The sequence below is a fragment of the Scedosporium apiospermum genome (genome assembly GCF_000732125.1).
Source record: "Scedosporium apiospermum strain IHEM 14462 chromosome Unknown SEQ_SAPIO_0091, whole genome shotgun sequence".
Lineage (NCBI taxonomy): Eukaryota > Fungi > Ascomycota > Sordariomycetes > Microascales > Microascaceae > Scedosporium > Scedosporium apiospermum.
In genome coordinates, this window is record NW_015971792.1 from 284191 (window position 1) to 302943 (window position 18753).

The 18753-nt window shown below is 51.0% G+C and overlaps 5 protein-coding genes and 2 pseudogenes across 5 annotated transcripts; 3 read left to right on the forward strand and 4 right to left on the reverse strand.

Moving 5' to 3' along the window:
• Positions 1-624: 624 nt before the first annotated feature.
• Positions 625-1395, forward strand: SAPIO_CDS4291 (annotated as a pseudogene; the record flags this gene model as incomplete).
• A 726-nt stretch (positions 1396-2121) lies between these two features.
• Positions 2122-3426, reverse strand: SAPIO_CDS4292 (uncharacterized protein; the record flags this gene model as incomplete). The annotated part of the gene is made up of 2 exons (XM_016786874.1): positions 2122-3261; positions 3313-3426. The coding sequence occupies 2 exons, from the start codon at positions 3424-3426 to the stop codon at positions 2122-2124; spliced, it is 1254 nt and encodes a 417-aa protein (XP_016643476.1).
• Positions 3427-4204: 778 nt separating this feature from the next.
• Positions 4205-7496, forward strand: SAPIO_CDS4293 (uncharacterized protein; the record flags this gene model as incomplete). The annotated part of the gene is made up of 4 exons (XM_016786875.1): positions 4205-4623; positions 4680-6357; positions 6660-6798; positions 7357-7496. The coding sequence occupies 4 exons, from the start codon at positions 4205-4207 to the stop codon at positions 7494-7496; spliced, it is 2376 nt and encodes a 791-aa protein (XP_016643477.1).
• An 890-nt stretch (positions 7497-8386) lies between these two features.
• On the reverse strand, positions 8387-9815 carry SAPIO_CDS4294 (Uncharacterized protein; the record flags this gene model as incomplete). The annotated part of the gene is made up of 3 exons (XM_016786876.1): positions 8387-8899; positions 8959-9495; positions 9561-9815. The coding sequence occupies 3 exons, from the start codon at positions 9813-9815 to the stop codon at positions 8387-8389; spliced, it is 1305 nt and encodes a 434-aa protein (XP_016643478.1).
• A 565-nt stretch (positions 9816-10380) lies between these two features.
• On the forward strand, positions 10381-11619 carry SAPIO_CDS4295 (uncharacterized protein; the record flags this gene model as incomplete). The annotated part of the gene is made up of 2 exons (XM_016786877.1): positions 10381-10834; positions 10964-11619. 2 exons carry the CDS (start codon positions 10381-10383, stop codon positions 11617-11619), a joined length of 1110 nt encoding a protein of 369 aa, XP_016643479.1.
• Positions 11620-12303: 684 nt separating this feature from the next.
• Positions 12304-14358, reverse strand: SAPIO_CDS4296 (annotated as a pseudogene; the record flags this gene model as incomplete).
• A 1351-nt stretch (positions 14359-15709) lies between these two features.
• On the reverse strand, positions 15710-17509 carry SAPIO_CDS4297 (uncharacterized protein; the record flags this gene model as incomplete). The annotated part of the gene is made up of 3 exons (XM_016786878.1): positions 15710-16781; positions 16843-17206; positions 17413-17509. 3 exons carry the CDS (start codon positions 17507-17509, stop codon positions 15710-15712), a joined length of 1533 nt encoding a protein of 510 aa, XP_016643480.1.
• Between the last annotated feature and the right edge of the window lie 1244 nt (positions 17510-18753).

An 18753-nucleotide genomic window follows, 5' to 3' on the forward strand; every position in this document is an offset into this window, starting at 1 on the left:
CGTTAGGCTGGGGTCATTATGGAACGCTGCCTCGGTTTCGGGGATATTTGTAATCTTGTTCTTTCCGATGCGCCGGTGGGACCGGAAGGAAACCTACTGCCGGGGCACGTCACAATTTCACTCTTCGTCTTTCCGCCCTAATATGTAGGACGGCCGTGTAGCTACCGCTTGTGCCCTAGGCAACCTCAGGTAATAGATGGGTCATTATGGAATGCAGCAATAGTCGGGAAGTAGTTGCTCCTGTTGACAACAGCTCCGGAGATTTTTGTAATTGTTCCGAGTGAGTGGCGGAGGTCGTACCATACTTCGTCTTATTAATTCGTATTATTAGTCAATCTGATTTCGAAGTGGACAGGATGACCAACAAGACATTGCTATACATACAGAAAGGCGTAAATATACTCTAGTTTCTTAGTGTTACATATCTGTAAATATTTGTATGTATTATACATCTCATAGTAATGATTAAGAGTATGTCGTAATTGCCATCTCGGCCCTGGGAGGAGGTATATAAAGAAAGGATCCGCGCTACCAAATTCATTCTCTCCCGCATCAAGAAGCCAACTCTAGTTTTCATCCGCTTAATCTTATATACCGCTTGAATTGTCACACCGCTTCATCGCCATGGCTAGCGCCCCGAGAACTTACCTTATTACAGGTGCCAATCGAGGAATCGGCAAGGGTCTCGCTGAACAGCTCCTCCAACGGCCTGGATTGAACATCATAGCAGCCGCCAGAGACCCGGCTAAGGCAGTCGCCTCGCTTGCCAAACTGCCCAAGGGCGAGGGCACTACTCTCATCACCCTCAAGATCGACTCCAATATCGATACGGACGCCGGAGACGCTATATCTCGGCTTCAAGAAGAATACCGCATCACGTCGATCGACGTCGTTATCGCAAACGCGGGCATTTCTCACTCGAACGGCCGAGTACTCGACAACACACCCGAAGCTCTTCGCGACCATTTCAACGTCAACACCATTGCGCCTGTGGTACTCTTCCAAGCAGTTTACCCCCTACTAAAGGCGAGCAAGACAGGCAATCCGATCTTCCTGCCAATCTCGACTGCGCTTGGCAGTATTGGCCTCCAACCAAGCCTAAGCGCATTTCCATCAGCTTTCAGCCCTTACGGCGCCAGCAAAACGGCTTTGAATTGGCTTGCGGTCCGGATCCACCTGGAAGAGCCGTGGTTGACAACCTGGGTGGTACACCCGGGTCTGGTTCTGACGGATATGGTCGGCCAATTCGCCTCTCGTGGCATTGACCCCGCCACGCTTGGCGCTATCACAGTTAAAACAAGTGTTGCCGGGTTGCTGCGAGAGATAGATGCAGCGAGCCGCGAGAAATACGGAGGCACCTTCAGGAGTTACGACGGCGATGTGCTACCGTGGTAATTAGAACGTGCAGCAGTGAACCCTTTGCCGCTTCAGTGGTCCTGCCCTACGTACTGGAGCAGATCACAAACTAGGCGGAATTTATTACACTACCTCGACGATTATACTAGCTAAAAGAGAGATTCTGTCTGACTGTGTCCTGTGACCCCTGTCTCAAGCATTGTGATCCTAGTCCTTTCCTAATAAATAGTTCCTATTGAAAGCTCTAGTTGTTGCCTTTGTTTGGTCTGTGACCTTAACTAAACATATAACTACACCACTTTTCTGGTAGGAGCTAAGTGCTCTAAGCATATTCTAGGCACTTATGTTCTTAAAAGTGGACCTGTTTTGCAATACTCACCCTCCCTATCGCCCGATCTCAGCTTCTGCTAGCCTGAGCTCAGCCCTGACGATACTAGAACTCAGTTTCAAATCCGGAGGTAGGTTGTGGTCGCTTTTCGTCTGCATTTCTTCTAGCATTAAATGCACCTTGTTAGAAACCACTTCACCTTGCGGAGATGGGAGCTGCACTTCGTACGAGGTGTGTTCTGTAGAGTTGTAATAAAGCCTAGGGTTTACAGATAGCTGCAGTATTTTGAGTCGCTTGCTCATCTACCGATGTTGAGATATAAAATACAACTCGGTAACCGGGCATCATGCGCGTTGGTCTCGAGACTGGAAAAATCTCAACGCTGAGGCGTAAGACAGGAGTCCTCACATCTCTTCACTAATGCGCGCTCTGTTCCCTCAACTCACCCCAGCCGCCTTTTTCATATCCTGCTTCCATTCATACTCTACCACCTCAGCAAACACATCATCCGTCAAAACCTTCCACCCAACAGCCGCCATACCCTTGGCAGCTTCCATCGCCCGGCGATACGAATCCCGCGTCCCAGCAGCAGCAGAAAACCCTTTCGTATGATTCCCTTGTCCCGGATTCGTATCGATGCCAAAAGCGCCGTGGAAGCCGGGGCATTCGTATGTTACGTTGCCCATATCCGTGCTCCCCGCGAGGAAATCCGGCGGGTCGTTGTAGGACACAGTTCCCTTTGGCATCGCCTCCATATACTCCTGACACAGCGAAACGCTGGGTCGCAGATCGGCGTAGCTGTTGATCGGCTCGACTCGCATGCCACATCCCGTCGCCAGGGCTGCTCCTTCGAAGCACTTCAACACTCGTTGCCATAGAGCCTCGGCATTTGCCTTCGTATCGCTGCGTACATAGTATTCGACGCAGCAATCGGCGGGTACAACGTTCGGCCTATCCCCAGCCCGAGGAAACACGCAGTGGATGCGCTCGTGAGGCCGAATCTGCTGCCTCAACATCGAAACCGCATTGTAAGACAGACAAACCGCGTCCAGAGCGTTCACTCCATTCCAAGGGTCAATGGCAGCGTGCGCCTCTCTCCCCGTAAAGTAAACCCTCATCTTGATATTCGCCAACATCCTGTAATACGCAACGCCTCGAATCGGTGGTTTCAAAAGATAGCCGGCTCCCGGATGGAGCATCAAACTCGCGGCCGCCCCGCGATAAGCACCCGCCTCGATCAGCTTCAACTTCCCACCACCGCCCTCCTCAGCTGGTGTCCCGAGAAGTCGGACACGGCCCGGAAGTTTCGATTCTTTGAGAGCGGCAGCCACGGCAAGGAAGGCGGCGAAGCTGGAGCTCGCGATGAGGTTGTGTCCGCAGGCATGGCCGATACCGGGGAGGGCGTCGTACTCGGCATTGAAAATGATCAGGCGGCCGCCTCTGCCGACCTCGGATGAAAAGGATGTTTCGACACCATAGGCGTGGGGTATTACGGGGAAGCCTAGTTTCTGGAGGGCGGATACAAGGGTTTTGTGGGCCTCGCGCTCTTCGAAGGCGAGCTCAGGGTTAGAGTGAATCTAATGAGGTGTTAGAAAGGATTCGAATGGAGCAGATTCAATTGGCCTTACTGCGGAGTTGACGGAGGCGATATGAGCGTCACTGGTATCGATGATTTCGGAGAGATATCGTGTCCAATGCTCGTCGTCTGGACTCAGCGTCGATTGTGGGTTGGTCGAAGTCATGGCCGTAGCACAGAGAACGATAGCTATTAAAAGCGTATTCTACCAGGTATCAGAGTTCGGTGGATGAGAGTTCTGACTCGTAAGTTTGATTTGACGTGAGCTTGTCGACAGCATTGACGAGTGACGATGGATTCATCGAGTTGAACTTTCTATTCTTGGTTTCCCCGCAGCTTCGGGGAAGCGACGAACTTTACCTGCAAGAAGGGGCGATCTCGATTGGTTAAATACAGAAACCTTCACTTTCTAATGATTTCGATTGGTCGCTAGATCCAGGGCCTGATAATTGGGCAGTGAGACAAGCTCGCGAGGAGAGAGTCGGAGAGAATGGAAAGAGGGAGGTTTAGATCTGCGCGTTTAGACAATAGTGCGAAGCTTTAGCCATTCTGCGAGTGTTTTTGATGAAATCTGCCCGTCATTCTTGAGCCTGTGATACACGTTTCGATGCTGCCTCGCTCTTCCAGGACTCATATTAATACGCCGTCTAATTTCAAGCATCGAACTAAGTGCCCAAGCATGGAGCCCGCGATCACGTTTGTCAAAGTCGTTCATCCTATTCTCATCTTCCACCTGGACATATTTTTCAGCCAGACTGCAGGACAAGATGAATACCCAGCCCAATCAAAACACGGACAAGGGAGCGCCTCTTTTATCATTGGGCACCGCCATTTATGCCATGGCGCCACGATGCCACGCCCCTTGAACCCCTCATCTTCCTGGAGCCTGGTCAGAATACTGGATTCTTTCCTGCCCCCTTCAAATCCTCAAGTCTCGATTCACCATGGATCCAGCATCGGCCATAGGCCTCGCGAGCAGCATCATCACGTTTATAGAGTTCTCGTGCAAAGTTGTCACCATCGCGAATGAGCTCTACGAGTCAAACAATGGCATGACGAAAGAGAACGCCCGGATCCTTAAGGTCATCGGCGATTTGAAGGAGAGCTCTCTTGGACTGAAGGTTGACACAGGGTCCTCATCTAAGCATGATGTGGCACTCCAAGATCTGGCAAAGGAGTGCGAGTCAACATCGGGAGAGCTCATCGCCATCCTGGAAAAGCTTAAGCTTGCGAGCCAGTCAAAACGAGAGCGACTCAAGAAGGCATTTGATAGCCAACGGAAGCGGAAAGCGATTGCATCTCTCGAATCTCGCCTTGGCGAGTACCGCAATCAGATGGGTTTCCGTTTACTGTGTCTGTTGAAGTATGTATACGTCTCATTCAAGACTGCCAATTGGTCCTGACAACGAGGCCATGCAGCGAAGAAACATCCACAACTAAAAAGCAGCTGGACGTTGTTCAGGCCGCGTCGAAAAAGCTGGATTGCGCCTCTTCGGCCAAACTTGAGGATATCCGCCGAGAGCTCATTTCTCTTCTATCACCTTTACAGGACGCAAATCTCCTATCCAAGATAAACGAGAAATTGCAGTCACTTCAGGCAGTTGTCAAGTCTACCGATCGCGAGACAAGGATCCTAGAGCATCTCCATTTTGAAACTATACATACACGCGAGGACTCGATCGAAGACGCGCCTTACGAAACTTTCCGCTGGATCCTAGACTCAGAAGACAATAACCACCGCGAGAGTAATCCCAAAACCAGCCGTCATGCCCTCAGTTCAAGTCCTAAAAGGACTGGTGACGAAGATGTCTCACTGCCGACAACAATGAAATCAGCCAGAGAGCTTTTACAGAACTGGCTCTCTTCAGGAACCGGAGTATTTCACATCTCCGGGAAGGCTGGGTCCGGCAAGTCGACTTTGATGAAGCTGCTCTGCACGCACCGAAGAACACACGAGCTTCTTCGGTCTTGGGTGGGTGACAGGAAATTGATATTTGCACGTTTTTACTTTTGGAATCCGGGTAGTGACCTTCAAAAATCACTCGACGGGCTCTATCGCTCTATTCTTTTCCACGTCCTAAGGCAATGCCCGCAACTTATCCCCAGCGTGTTCCCCGACCAGTGGGAACAATTGTCCGCAGACGATTCATCCAGTCGCAGGTTGGAAGTTGACCTATTCCGACCACCTCAAATTAAAAAGGCCTTTGATGGTCTGATCCAGACCTCTCTAGACTCGGAAAATATCGCGATCTGTCTCTTTATAGACGGGCTAGACGAGTACAACGCCAAGGCCTACGATCACCGGCTCCTCGCAGAAAGGATCTGCAGATGGGCTGTGTCCAAAAACGTCAAGATATGCGTTAGCTCTAGACCGCACGTGGAATTCGTGGATACTTTTGATAAGAGACTGAGAATAAACCTCCACGACCTGACGGCGCAAGACATCACTCGGCTGGGCTGTCGAATGTTTGAGAATAGCTCTAATTTCTCTAGGATCAAAGAGACATATTACGCCCTTGTCGAGGAGATTGTTAGTCTCGCAGAGGGGGTCTTCTTGTGGGCACATCTTGTTTTGAAATCGATAATCAGCGAAGTTGCTCTTTATAGCAGTTACAAGAGGTTGCGACAGAAGATCCGGAGCATGCCCAGAGAGTTGGATGAGCTCTATGATAAGATATTGGGAGGAATGGAGCCGGACGACAGGACCCGGGCCAATCTCCTGCTCCTATTGATGCTCTCGAAGCCCTTTTCAACATTGAGCCCAATTTACTTCGCCGGACTAGAAATCACCGGCATCACCACCGACCCTGACTTTCCTTCTGATGGGCAGGTGATTCCCTTTATGTTGGAAGAAGATTATCACGTCCAGTGTGATATCATTACGAGACAAATATCTAGCCTCACCCGAGGTTTACTTGTGGTCACAACTGACCCGTCGTTGCTGCTGCTTGACACCCACCCCTCTGTGCGGATTGATTTCTTCCACAGGACTGTTCAAGATTATTTGGAGACACCGAGGCGGCTCACAGAGTTGCTGGAAGAGTTCGCGAATATCGACCTCCTCCAACTGCATGGCCGATTGAAGCTTGTTCCGATCGTGAGAACATCGGCCCTACAGCCCATACACCCCCACCCCCATCACAGCAGCATAATACAAGATGAAATGGGTGGCGTGCCTTTTGCAAAGCTGCCCCATGACCGGCTTTTAAAATACTTCCTCGGAGCCGTCTCTCACACGAGAGCCTGATTCAATACTCCCATGCGGAAATGACACTCCTACGAGGATATTGCGGCACCAGGATCCGCGCTAGGTATTTGAGTGTATTTAGGAGCCGACCAATTTTTAAGCAGGAAAACAACATCGGCTCGTTTTTACACTACGCGATCACCTATGGTCAGATCCGCTACATCCATGAGGAGCTGAGGAATGGGTTCGAGCAGCGGAATGTCTCTTCTGCAGTGTTCCCGGCGACAACAGATGCTCGTGGTCTGAACGCTCTTCTGAGTGCCGCTCTTGGTGCAGCTAACCCTAGTCTGTGTGAGTTGCTGCTTCAGAATGGATTCTCTGCCCGACATAGTGTTGACTGCTTTCGATCGCCTCATAAACCCGCGTTTTATCGGGCTGGCCGTTTCTCTTTCGCAAAACTGGGCACCGCGAGCATCTGGCTGGTCGCGGTGCTCAACTCACTAAGTCGTATGAACGATGACGTTAGCTTCAGGTCCTGGTTTAGCATCTTAGAGACATTATTACGTGGCGACCCTGGAGTTCCCGGGATATTGGTTTTCTTCGTTGTCGGAGACGGTGTTTTCCGTGCCGGCAGTACTCCAGATCTCTTCAGCCTGACGGTCCGAGACATAGTTACACTTTTGTTACCCCCTAATCATCTTTCGTTATTGGAATTACTTCCTCCGACAAACCGCGCATCGATAATCTCGGACAGAGTAATTGAGGCCATGAGGACTGGGTTGGCTAGGCGTCGGGTGGGCAACATTGGGTCGATTAGGAATTTGAAGCCCGGAACACCAGCTGATCTAGTACTTATACCGCCCAGTGACGACAAAGTTCGGCAACTGATTTCTCGCCCTCTGCCCCTAGCAGATCCCTCTAAACGGGAAGACTTTACGAGGTTGCTAAGGGACCCAGACGATCGCAGCTACGCAATGCTTGGTGGGGCGTCAGAGTCTGATGTGCTCTTTGATAATTTTGCCAAGGATTGGCTTGTCCGGCCTTGGTGAGGTCCTGGGGAGTGAGGTGAACTCTTAGGTCCTATTGGTACTACTACATACATGAAATACACGGAGTGTTCCCGAGTGGAAAATGGGGAAGAAAGACAGTTTAAGAGTTTAAGTCCCTTTTTTTTTTTTTTTTTTTTTTTTTTTTTTTTTTATTGTGATCCGTTTTCTCTGCCCTGTTCTGTTTTATCTGTTAAAATTCGAGTTTCAATGTAGAGAAAGTCAGGTTGACCTCTCCCCAACCTTTATCATTGATAGCTCACGTCCTCTAAAGTCCGCTGGGGTTGATTCTTCTATTTGGTTGAACCTGAGAACGTTCAACACCTCCAGGACTAGCCGCAGACCCCCACTTCATCTAAACATGATAAGCAGCGAATGTTTCTACCTCGTGGTGTAGATTGTACTTAGATCTTACCTCGCCGCCGCTATCGCCATCAACAAGCAAGATGTCTAAAGGTGAGACGCGATAATACAGCGAGGCCGCCGGATTCAGAACCGGTTTCCTCTACCAAGTACTTATGGATCTTTGACGAGACGGATTCCGGAATGCCGCCCGATGAGCACCGAATCTCTAGGTCCGTCCTGCCTCATTGTCACCTTGAGGCTGGTAACTGGATTGTGGGAGGGAACATATTGGAATCCCTGGGTTCTATCTTTCAGTGTTATCGGGCCTGGTCGCCTTGTCGGCCTTCTTTGGCTAGTGCTCATCGACTCGAGACGAAGGCGGTGACCGAGGAGTTGACGACAACGAATATAATCCGTACATCGCTTTCTGCAAACTGGAGTCTCTGGCCCAAGTCATTCAATCTTCTTTCCAATGTGCATGCCGAGGTATGTACTATATTTAGATCCAGGGCCCCCAAATGAACTTTGGAGAAGATATGAAGCATCCATTATCCAGCCCATTCTACCTCGATAAACCACATGCGCGACCTCTCCGGTTTCCAAATCCTATTAAACTTATACCGCTCATCAGCCCGCCTAAACAACTCTCTCCAGTCATCCGGCTCCCTCTCGCGCGCATTCACCGTGACCTGCATAAAGAGGTCGAGGGTCCTAATCGTCCGTTCTTCAATGTATCCCACAGCCCCGGGCTCCGGCATGGCTCCGTCATTGATGATGATCTTCGCACCCGGCCGCAATGCGGGCACGAGAGCCTGTAGAATCTGCACGCAGTACTTGTCAGCGAAGCCGTGGAAGATCATGCGGAAGAAGTACGCCTCGGCCGTGACTGGCTGCGGCGTGAAGAAGTCGTGCATTGTGAGTTGTACTCTCGATTGCAGAGCGTCGGGGACCTTGCCAATGGTCTCGGGGGTGCGCATCCCGGCTGTGTCTTGGACGATAAAATTTAGTGTTGGAAACGCTTCCGCAATAGCAAAGGAAACGTATCCCTGGTTTCCGCCCATCTACGTATGGAACATCAGCAGTACATCCAAAGAGCGGCGGTGGTGTGGTGAAAGTTTACATCTACGACTGTGGCACCTTCAGGCAGGTCACCCCACGGATATCCCTCAACAACCAATGCCAAAGAGTATCCCTCCCCACCGCCATGCGCTTGCATGGCAAGATTATATCTCTTGGCGAACACCTCATCCTGTTGAAGGTAGTCGAACCATGGAAGATTCTGGTTGTAAGCAAGATTGACACCCGTCTGGGTAGGCTCCTCGCTAGCCGGCCACTTCTTCATAGCGCTGACGACATTGGCAATGGGCAGCCACAGGTCGTTGCACATGAATCCAACCCAGTTATTCAGGGGCGCATCCTCGAGAATTAGCCGCGAAGTGCGTGTGTGCGCGACGAATCCTTTTTTCGGCTCGGCAAAGATGCGGTTCGTAATGGCATGGCGGATGAGACGGCGCAGGTTGAGTACCGGGATATCGAGCCCGTTGTTGAGCTTCACAACTTTGGCCGTCAGGTCCTCGTACGAAATCATGCCCTCCAGCGGAACAGCCTGAGCGACTTTAAATTCCCATATTGCTTGAAGAGACAAGTTGTTGACGCACTGAGGGGACGATAGATCAGTTCCATGCCATGTCCCCCAGAGAAGAACACATTGGGGGGGCTTACATCCCAGGCCAAGTATCGCAAGCCCTCCTTTGGGCCAACAGCAGTGTCATGCAGCTCTTTGGTCAGTGCTATGAGATCTAAGCGAGCCTTGTATGGCTCTTCGTCCTCGGGGGGAATTGGAAACTCGGCGAGTCCATTCACATCGAATGACGCGGCGTCAAGAGCTTTAGCGGTGAGATAATCCGTAATAATTTTCGTCTTTTCTGAAATATCCCGACTAAGAGCTGTCATTCGCTCAACAGAGGCGGGTGCCATGGTCGCTTGGTGTTGACTTGTTGGCTTTGAGCTCAAATGGAATGGGGAATGTATCATAGAGGCCTAACCCCGCTTTCCTGAGAGCCATCAGAAATTCTCATTAATCGTGTATTGATCTGGCTGGTGCTTGCTACCTTGTTTCTAGGTCCTTTGGCCATTTATTCTCGCATTCTCCTGCTGCTGGAGCATAGTGCTACCAATGACACTGTCCCACGTCAATGCATCATGCTCGTAACCCCGCCAATCTCGAGGTCACGTGACTCTCTTGCGACAAGTTGCAGCTCATGTTGTTACAAAGTACACTTGGACCTCCTTATAATGATGTAGCTTTCCTAAGAGATTATTGTAACAGGGGGGATCAGTAAGAAGGGCTCGGGTCCGCGTAAGGAGTCGATTGACAGTGACATTTCCAACACGATCGATTGGCTCTTGGGTGAGGAACACTGCCAGCACACTGGATTACGTCGACCCCATAGTGTCGTCCCCAAAGGCTCAACTCAACCATATCAGTTGTCTAGACGTGAATGTGATCATGGAAGGGAACGCGGCCGACACAGCGACCGCGATGCCCGCCAGTGACTCGAAGGCCAGCACGCCCGTGACAACGAAACCCCCCCTTCCTGCAGCGAGAGAGTCCTCACCATCAGTGCGGCCGACGTCGACCGCGCACGAGCCGCAGCAAGCGCCGAGCGGTGCTGAAACGACAACGATCGAGACCGACGCAATTCCCTACGACGACTCCGTCAGCGACGCTGGCTACGAGACGGATGGAGTGTCGCAAGCGACGACGTCCATCAGCAGCAGCGTGCGCGACTATAGCTTCGAGAACAGCCGGCGATACCATAAGTTCCAGGAGGGAAGATACCAGTTCCCCAACGACGAGCCGGAACAAGAGAGAGAGGACATGAAACACGCCATGATTGTACATCTGTGTGACGGCAAGCTGCATTTCGCGCCTCTGGAGAGTCCGCAACGAATCCTAGATGTAGGAACCGGAACGGGAATATGGGCCGTTGATAGTAAGGGGCCCCTGCCCATGCGGTCTCGCTGATGGCTAGAAGGGGGGGGAAGCATGTTGGCTGCACGCCTCTGCATCCCAGATCAACGGGTACATGCAGCAGACAATCACTAACGATGCATTCCTGCAGTGGGAGACGAGTATCCAGAAGCCGATGTCTTAGGGATAGACCTGAGTCCCATTCAACCGCAGTGGGTGCCACCCAACGTCCGCTTCATAGTCGACGACGCGGAAGCGGAATGGGTCTATCCTCCAGACTCGCTAGACTACGTGCACATCCGGCACATGGCATCCTCGATCCGCGATTGGCCAACGTTACTATCCCGAGCATACCATGCTCTGGAACCGGGAGCATGGATCGAACTGCAAGAGATATGCTTCGAGATGAAGTGCGACGACGAGACACTACGCACAGACAACCAGGTGGCCGGGTTCTTTGAGAATGTTAAAAAGGGACTCGCAGCGTTCAATGTCGACTTGCTGGCGATGCGGCACAACAAGCAGAAGCTCATCGAGGCGGGCTTTGTCAACGTCTGGGAGAGGGTCTTCAAGGTTCCGTTGGGCGTGTGGCCTAAGGATCCCAGGATGAAGACGATCGGGTTGTACAATCGAAGCATGATACACGACGCTCTTCAGGGCGTTTCTATCAAGCCGTTCACGCATGGTTTGAAATGGTCGCCGGAAGAGATCGAGGTCTATTTGATTGGCGTAAGGAAGGATCTGATGGATAGCAGCCAGCACGCGTACATTCCTTTTCATGTTGTTACGGGTCAGAAACCGGGTTAGGAGTTGGGACACGACACAATCTTTTCAGTTTGATGATGCAGAAATTGCTTGGATCAGGACACTTAGTACAGATAGGGTCGTTGCAGCAGCCAGAACAGTTGGTGCTTTGATTCATTATTATAAATAGGGTAGCCCTATTGGTTGGTTATAATAACCGGCTCGACTCTCCTCACACCGCAACCATTTCCATCTAAGGCCCAATATCACCTTTCTTCCTTTGCAAGCCGTAATTATTCACACATCCAGTTAGGAACAGGCATTCTGCCCGATCATCATGAGGTTAAGATGCGGGGTCTTATCCCCAGCAGGCGGCAGGCCGATATAAGTATTACATGGCGCCGTACATCGCACTCTGTACATGTTAGAAAGACGAGTCGATGATGTCAAGATCACGGCTACATACATCGAGTAAACTCCCTCGAAGTGCAAGCTGCTGGCTAACGGAATCCGATTTTCAAGGTGATGGAAAGGCCGATTTCGTGTGGGCAGAGAAGTTTTTTGGTGACGTAACAGTGAGTGACAACCGGCGCCAGAAACCCACTTCGGTCAGTTCGTTTCCCGGGAATAATGCGTGTCCCTGCATGGCGTGGTGCCCCGCCCGGTCCCGGCGATCGCGGGACTAACTTCTGGTTTCCGAACCTTAATGGTCTCGGCCGACTGACCTGCAGGCTGCTAATCCCCGTGTCAACTGGGCATCAAGCAACAGTGAACGATGGCCTCGTGCCCTCGCTCGGCAGCATACGATAGCGGCGTCCGATTATATTTATCTTTTGAGTTAGCATCGACTTTGCCAGTATTAAGCAGCAGCTTAACGAGGGCCACGTGTCCATTCTCTGCCGCGTATGAAAGTGGCGTCCGACCCCATTCTGTATCTCTCGAGTCGGCATCGACTTTTCCAGTATCGAGTAGCAACTTAACGATGGCCTCATACCCTTTCTCAGCGGCGTATGAGAGCGGTGTCCGACCCCATTTTATACCTTTCGAGTCGGCATCGGCTTTGCCAGTAGCCAGCAGCAGCTCAACGATGGCCTCGTACCCTTTCTCGGCGGCATACGATAGCGGCGTCCGACCCCATTCTGCATCTTTCAAGTCGGCATCGGCTTTGCCTGTATCAAGCAGCAGCTTAACGACGGCCTTGCACCCATACTGGGCGGCATAAAAGAGCGGCGTCCGACCACAAATATTATCTTTCGAGTTAGCATCGACTTTGCCAGTATCAAGCAGCAGCTTAACGACGGCCTCGTGCCCTTGCTCGGCGGCATACGATAGCGGCGTCCGATCGTATTCCTCTTTTGAGTCGGCATCGACTTTGCCGGTATCAAGCAGCAGCTTGACGACAGCCTCATACCCTTTCTCGGCAGTATATGAGAGTGGCGTCCGACCACGTTCTGTGTCTCTCGAGTCGGCGTCGACTTTGCCGGTATCAAGCAGCAGCTTAACGATGGCCACGTGTCCATTCTCGGCGGCATATGAGAACGGCGTCCGACCATATCCATGTTTTGGCTCGGCATCTACTTTGCCAGTATCAAGCAGCAGCTTAACGATGGCCACGTGCCCTCGCTCGGCGGCATACGATAGCGGCGTCCGATTATAATGATCTTTCCAGTCAGCATCGACTTTGCCAGTATCAAGCAGCAGCTCAACGACGGCCTCATGTCCATTCTCGGCGGCATGTGACAGCGGCGTCCGATTCGAATTGACGGGTTTCTTTGGATTGAAAAACTGCTTGAAGATCATTGGCCTGTTCCCATACCTGGCGGCATATGACAGCGGTGTCCGATCATTGGTGTCTTTCGAGTCGACGTCGACTTCGCCGCTACCAAGCAATAGCTTAACAACGGCTTCATGCCCATTTACGGCAGCATACAACAACGGCGTCCGACCATCACGATGTTTCGAATTAATATCGACTTTGCCACTATAAAGTAGTAGCTTGACAACGGTGTCGTATCCTCTCGCGGCGGCATATGAGAGCGGCGACAGACCCCATTTTGTATCTGTCGATTCTGCATCGACTTTGCCGCTATCAAGTAGCAGCTTGATAACCGCTTCGTGCCCATTCTCGGCAACATCCGACACCTGTGTTTCACCATCAGTGTCGTTTGAGTTAGCACCGACGTTGCCATCTTTATCGGTGACATATAAGAGCGGCGTCTGTCCCCATCCTGCGTCTCTCAAGTTGGGATCGCCTCTGTCGCTCTTGGCCAGTAGCCCGCTTATAGCCTCTGGAAGTAGAGCTGTCCACCGCTTCCTACTCATAACATGAGCTCCATGCCCTAGAAGCATCTTTACTACCGCGACATGACCGTTTGATACCGCCCAATGTAGCGCATTGGGGATATCATCGAAAGCGGCTGCTGCTACAATATCAAATATATTTTCTCGTAACAGGCGTAGGGCAGCCTGGTCCTCCTTCTCGAGAAGCAATAGCGCTACGGCACGGTGTTGTTTCCGAGCTGCTATAACTAGCGGCGTGAGACCCCCTTCATTCTTCCCTCTTACATCCGCTCCGTGCTGTAATAACAATCGCGTTATCTTCTCGTGGTTCTGCTCGGCTGCTTGATATAATGCTGTGTATCCGCACTTATTCTTCCCATTGACGTCGCCCCCGAGCTCCAGGAGCAGGCGCACGGCTGTTATATGCCCATTCCTAGTCGCCCAGCATAACGCTTCCACTATATCGAGATTAGGCGCGCTGATGTCAAAGCCATTGGCCTGCAGGAGCAGCCGAGCAGCCATTTCTGGCGCTTTCTCCCTTAGAAACCGCAATGCCGTCGTGGGCATATGCCATGCTCTCCCCCGTCCCTCCATCCCGAGGTTGTATCTGTTCTCGAGCTTTGTAGAAGAAGGGAAATTTCGCTCTGTATCGTCGGTTGTAAAGGCGGGAGGGTAGTACTTTGAACGCGGACCATCGAGTGTGTAATAGCTTGGTACTGGAGAAGAAGGTCGATTCCCTGGTTGGTCTTGAGGCGAATATGATGGCAGTACCGTACGTATGCTTGCCTGATCATCTTCCAGCAATTCCGTACAAATCCTTGCTGCATCGTGGCTGCTGGTACCGGAACCATTAGCCCCATTATGTAAAGGGGTATCCGACGCGTTCTCGTTGGAAATCGGGTGGACCATGATGAAAAATAATACCTAAAAAAGGCTCCAAGTCACTCTTATAAGGTACTGATGAAGGTGAAGAAAGCAAACTCTACCTCAGTATGTGACCTAATTGATTGACGAGCCTCTAGGAACACTAACTGCTGCCTAGAGCACGGACCAGATCTTTCGTGTATTCAGAGGGGCGGAGCCCTCCGTGTCCCGTGACTGTTAGACTTGAAAGATGGCTTCGGAGATGGATTCTGCAGCCTGGTAGTTCCCACGTGTGGCTCAAGTTACGTTCATATTTTGGATGCTGAGTGTTTCTAATATTCGGTCGTATCAAGTGGCCTGTGGCTGCCTGGTTGGCCTTGGGGCCTAATCGCAGATGCATTCCCCGCTTTCTCTTCTGTCGTCTCTTCTCTCGTCTCTCTTCGTTGTTATCCTTGAAAAGCAAGAATTAAGAGTAAGAGTCCATAGCTCGTTCTAAAAGTCATGCTTGCTTACGTTCAACAATGAGCTCCATCTAACCTGGCCCCTAATATACAGCTCAAGACAACCAGGCTCGACACACTTCAGTCAGAACCACGCCCAAACAAAAGGACAGACGAAAACGTAGAAATACCAAAAGCTACTGCCAACATGGGCTTGACATTCGACGAGTTGTAAAAGGTCAAGAAGAGAATTAGCGAAGTTATGGCCGATGTGGCAAAGGAACAACGCGAACTGGATGATATCCTACTCTTTCTCAGCGCTATCGAGCAAGCAAATTTACAACAGATTTCAGGGAGCGCCTCGAGCGCAAGGAGTAGGAGGAACAAGGTCAAGCCTAAATCTGTGGAGGAAGAAAAGAAGGATTACGAACGCAGACGAGCGGAAAAACAAGAGAGCATTGGACGCCTGTGGATGAAGATACATGACCTACAGGAGCAAGAGAAGGAGTTGAAGGACAAACAAGACGCCAAAAAAGCTTAGACTATAGAATGAATGGAAATAGACAGTCCTATGACCAACCCCATTTTTCCTTTAATGCCTTTGACGCAGCAAGTAACTTGTCTGACTCGGTCTCATACAGGCCATTTTCCTTCAAATATTGGGTGTAGCGCTCGCAGTGCTCTGCCCGTCGCTGCGCTTCCGATGCAAGTTCTTGATTTCTGTCAAAGAAATCAGACATTATATCATCGAGATGCTTCTCTGAAAGCTTCTGGGCGAAAAAGTCACAGAATATGTCGGTGGCGTTGGCGGGACGGCGCAGCACATGAGCAACGCAAAAGGCCATATCCGTTTTATCAATACCCAACTCGCTAGAAGAACCCGAGCATTCATACCATTCCCTTTTCAGCTGGTCATAGACGCTATGGGCCTTACTCTTCTCATCGAGGACGTCGCGAAATTCGATGTGCATCTGCTTATCCGTCTCGATCGAATCATGGCCAGTAATCCATGACGGTGGTGCGAACATTTGCAGTGGAACAGTAGTTGCAAACTCCCAGTCAATTATGCCTTGAATCCGGAGGCTTTCGTCCACGATGATGTTTGCACTTCGTAGGTCGAGATGGTTCAGCACGAAGGGGCCATCGTCAAATCGAGGATCGATAACTTGCTGAAATATACGCTCCAGCCCATCTAGTGCGAAAATCTCTTGCTTGATTTCGTCCACGGTATGGTCGCTGACTGGTGGCGAAAAGAAACTCGATATGAGACTGAATCGGTGTTTCATGTATTCCTTCGCAGAAGTCAACGCTGGCTGGGGCGGCTGCCGAAGCGTGGCTGCGGACATGGAGAGGACAGGGCCTAAAACAGGATGCGGGCTGCCATCGGGATTTGGCATCAGGGACCCTATTGAAGGGAACTCGAGCTTCCTGAGCTCAGTCAAGCTATCGATTAGCTGTGAGTAGAAGTTTCTTCGGTGCTCTTCTTTGGCTTCGATCAGGAATTTTCTGTCCAGCGGTTCGCCCGGGATGAGATCAGTGATAGTAAACATTTGCGTTCCCGTGCCATTTTTAGTTAACGTGATATCGCGCCCATAAGCACGGATGTGAGGGACGGGAATCTGGGTGTTGCACTCGAGGTATCTGTGTCTTTCGTGAGCGGTTGTCCAAACGTCGGGGTCAACATTACTGGGTTTTTGCTTACTGCATAGTGGTCACTTCGCTCAGCAACTTGTCCCAGGGATCGTCGAGAGCGGGTTCGATTGGGACCCTGACGATCCACTTAGAACCGTCCAGGTCAAACTCGACGAAAAAGCAGACATTAAAGCTACCGCTCGCCTTTTTCACAACCTGGCACGCTTTGCTGTTATTGTGTTTTGATGCCAGCGCGCAGACCGCATCTGGGTCTAGCGACTCGATGAACGCCTTTCTGATTTTATTGTATTGGTCATCGGTAACAGCGGGGAATCCCTGATCAGGAGGGTCCAGTGTCCTTGCGTCTGGTAACCCTGGTTCATTTTTCTCTAGAGGGTTGATCTCTGTGCTATCTGCCTCAGGCGTCTTGATCTCTGAGGTTCTTGCGAAGGAAAGTAGCAGACCCCATAGCTTGGAAAGATAGAGGACTGCCAACGTCCACAGCGTACGTGCGAGACGTATGAGAGTTGACAGCATCTCTCATCCAACATAGCAGGTGCATTGCCAATTCTGTCACAGTCAGGAAAGGGGCTAAGAATGCATGAGGCGTGTCCCAACTTAGCCACATCGAGCCACCAACTGCGCCACAGCTGTCTTGAGACGCCAGAGCAGGGGAACTGATGTTGGACCAACTCTGCCCCAAAACGTTGGTTCGTTTGGGGCTCAATCAGGATCATGTTTCAGGTTGAGTGTTGGCTCTTGAGTCCAAGGCTCTTTCGTTCTACAGTGGTGGAGCCACGGATGTGATCACCAAACGCATATAATCTCCTTGTTCCCAAGGGACAGAGCTCCTTTCTCCTCAAAATTCCACGAAATTGGCTGTAAAAGTCATATAAGCGATAATTAGGAAGTAATTTCCAACCGAACAGCTCAAAAAGAGAATGTGACCATCGCCTTCGAGCTTGGCCTTGCGGTGCCAGGCCCAACGGCCAAGGAATATGAGCGAGTCCCCCTCGCGACGCTTGCAGCAAGTTTCTTTTCCCGAACCGGAGCCGCCATTGTTTTCAAAAGGTTGTTTCTTTGCTCCAGGTATTTTCAAAATTCACCTTCCTCTGCTCCGTGAATTCAAGGTCGATACTCCTTTTTAACTCGCCGCCGTTGCGAGTAGTTAGCGGTCTCTTCGTACAACAACGCCCGCCCGAGGTCCCAACCACTGTCTGCGTGGATAAGACCCTTCCCCACTGGATAGAAATCAAAGATGATATTTATTTATTTAGATGGCTCCGTGCTTCCCAAGGCTTCATTGAAAGTCCGATGCCGTTAACCGACGTAGCTTGCCCTAAGTATATCCAAGACAGGATAATGCTGTGTAACCATATTGACCAACCATGTCCTCAAGGTTTAGGCACAAAATCACGTCTTCCGACCCAACGGCACAAGAGTCTCAAGTCCTCGACATGCCACCTGTTGCGAAGCAGAAGCCCTCGATCCCACCCATCAGGCTAACGCTTCCAGGCACCTCTGTACGAATTTCTGTTCCTCCGCGGCCCCTAAGTTCCGTGTATCAGTATCCGCGGATACCCAAAATGCTTAGCAAAGACGCTGCCTCTCCTCCTCCAGATCTCGTGCAAATCGTGACATGCGATTGTGGCCGAGGCTTCAAATCAGACAAAGCACTCCAACTGCGTCTGAAGTGGTCGCAAAAGCACGGGGGACCGCAACGCAAAAGACCTGCTGATATTACCCGGTGCTTCTGTGGAGAGCGAGTCGGCGACGAGGAAAAGATGAAGCAGCATGTGCTCAAGTCATGGACGCACAAGAGGATGGAAGGGTATCGCGAGTGGTATCACGAGTTCCCCCGGGCGAGGAAGATCAAATTGGGACAAAACCCCAGCCGTATATGTCCCCCAGTTTCTTCCGGCGTACGATATAACAGTATACTGATATAGCATCATTGGATGGTGTCTCCTCTCAGCAGCCC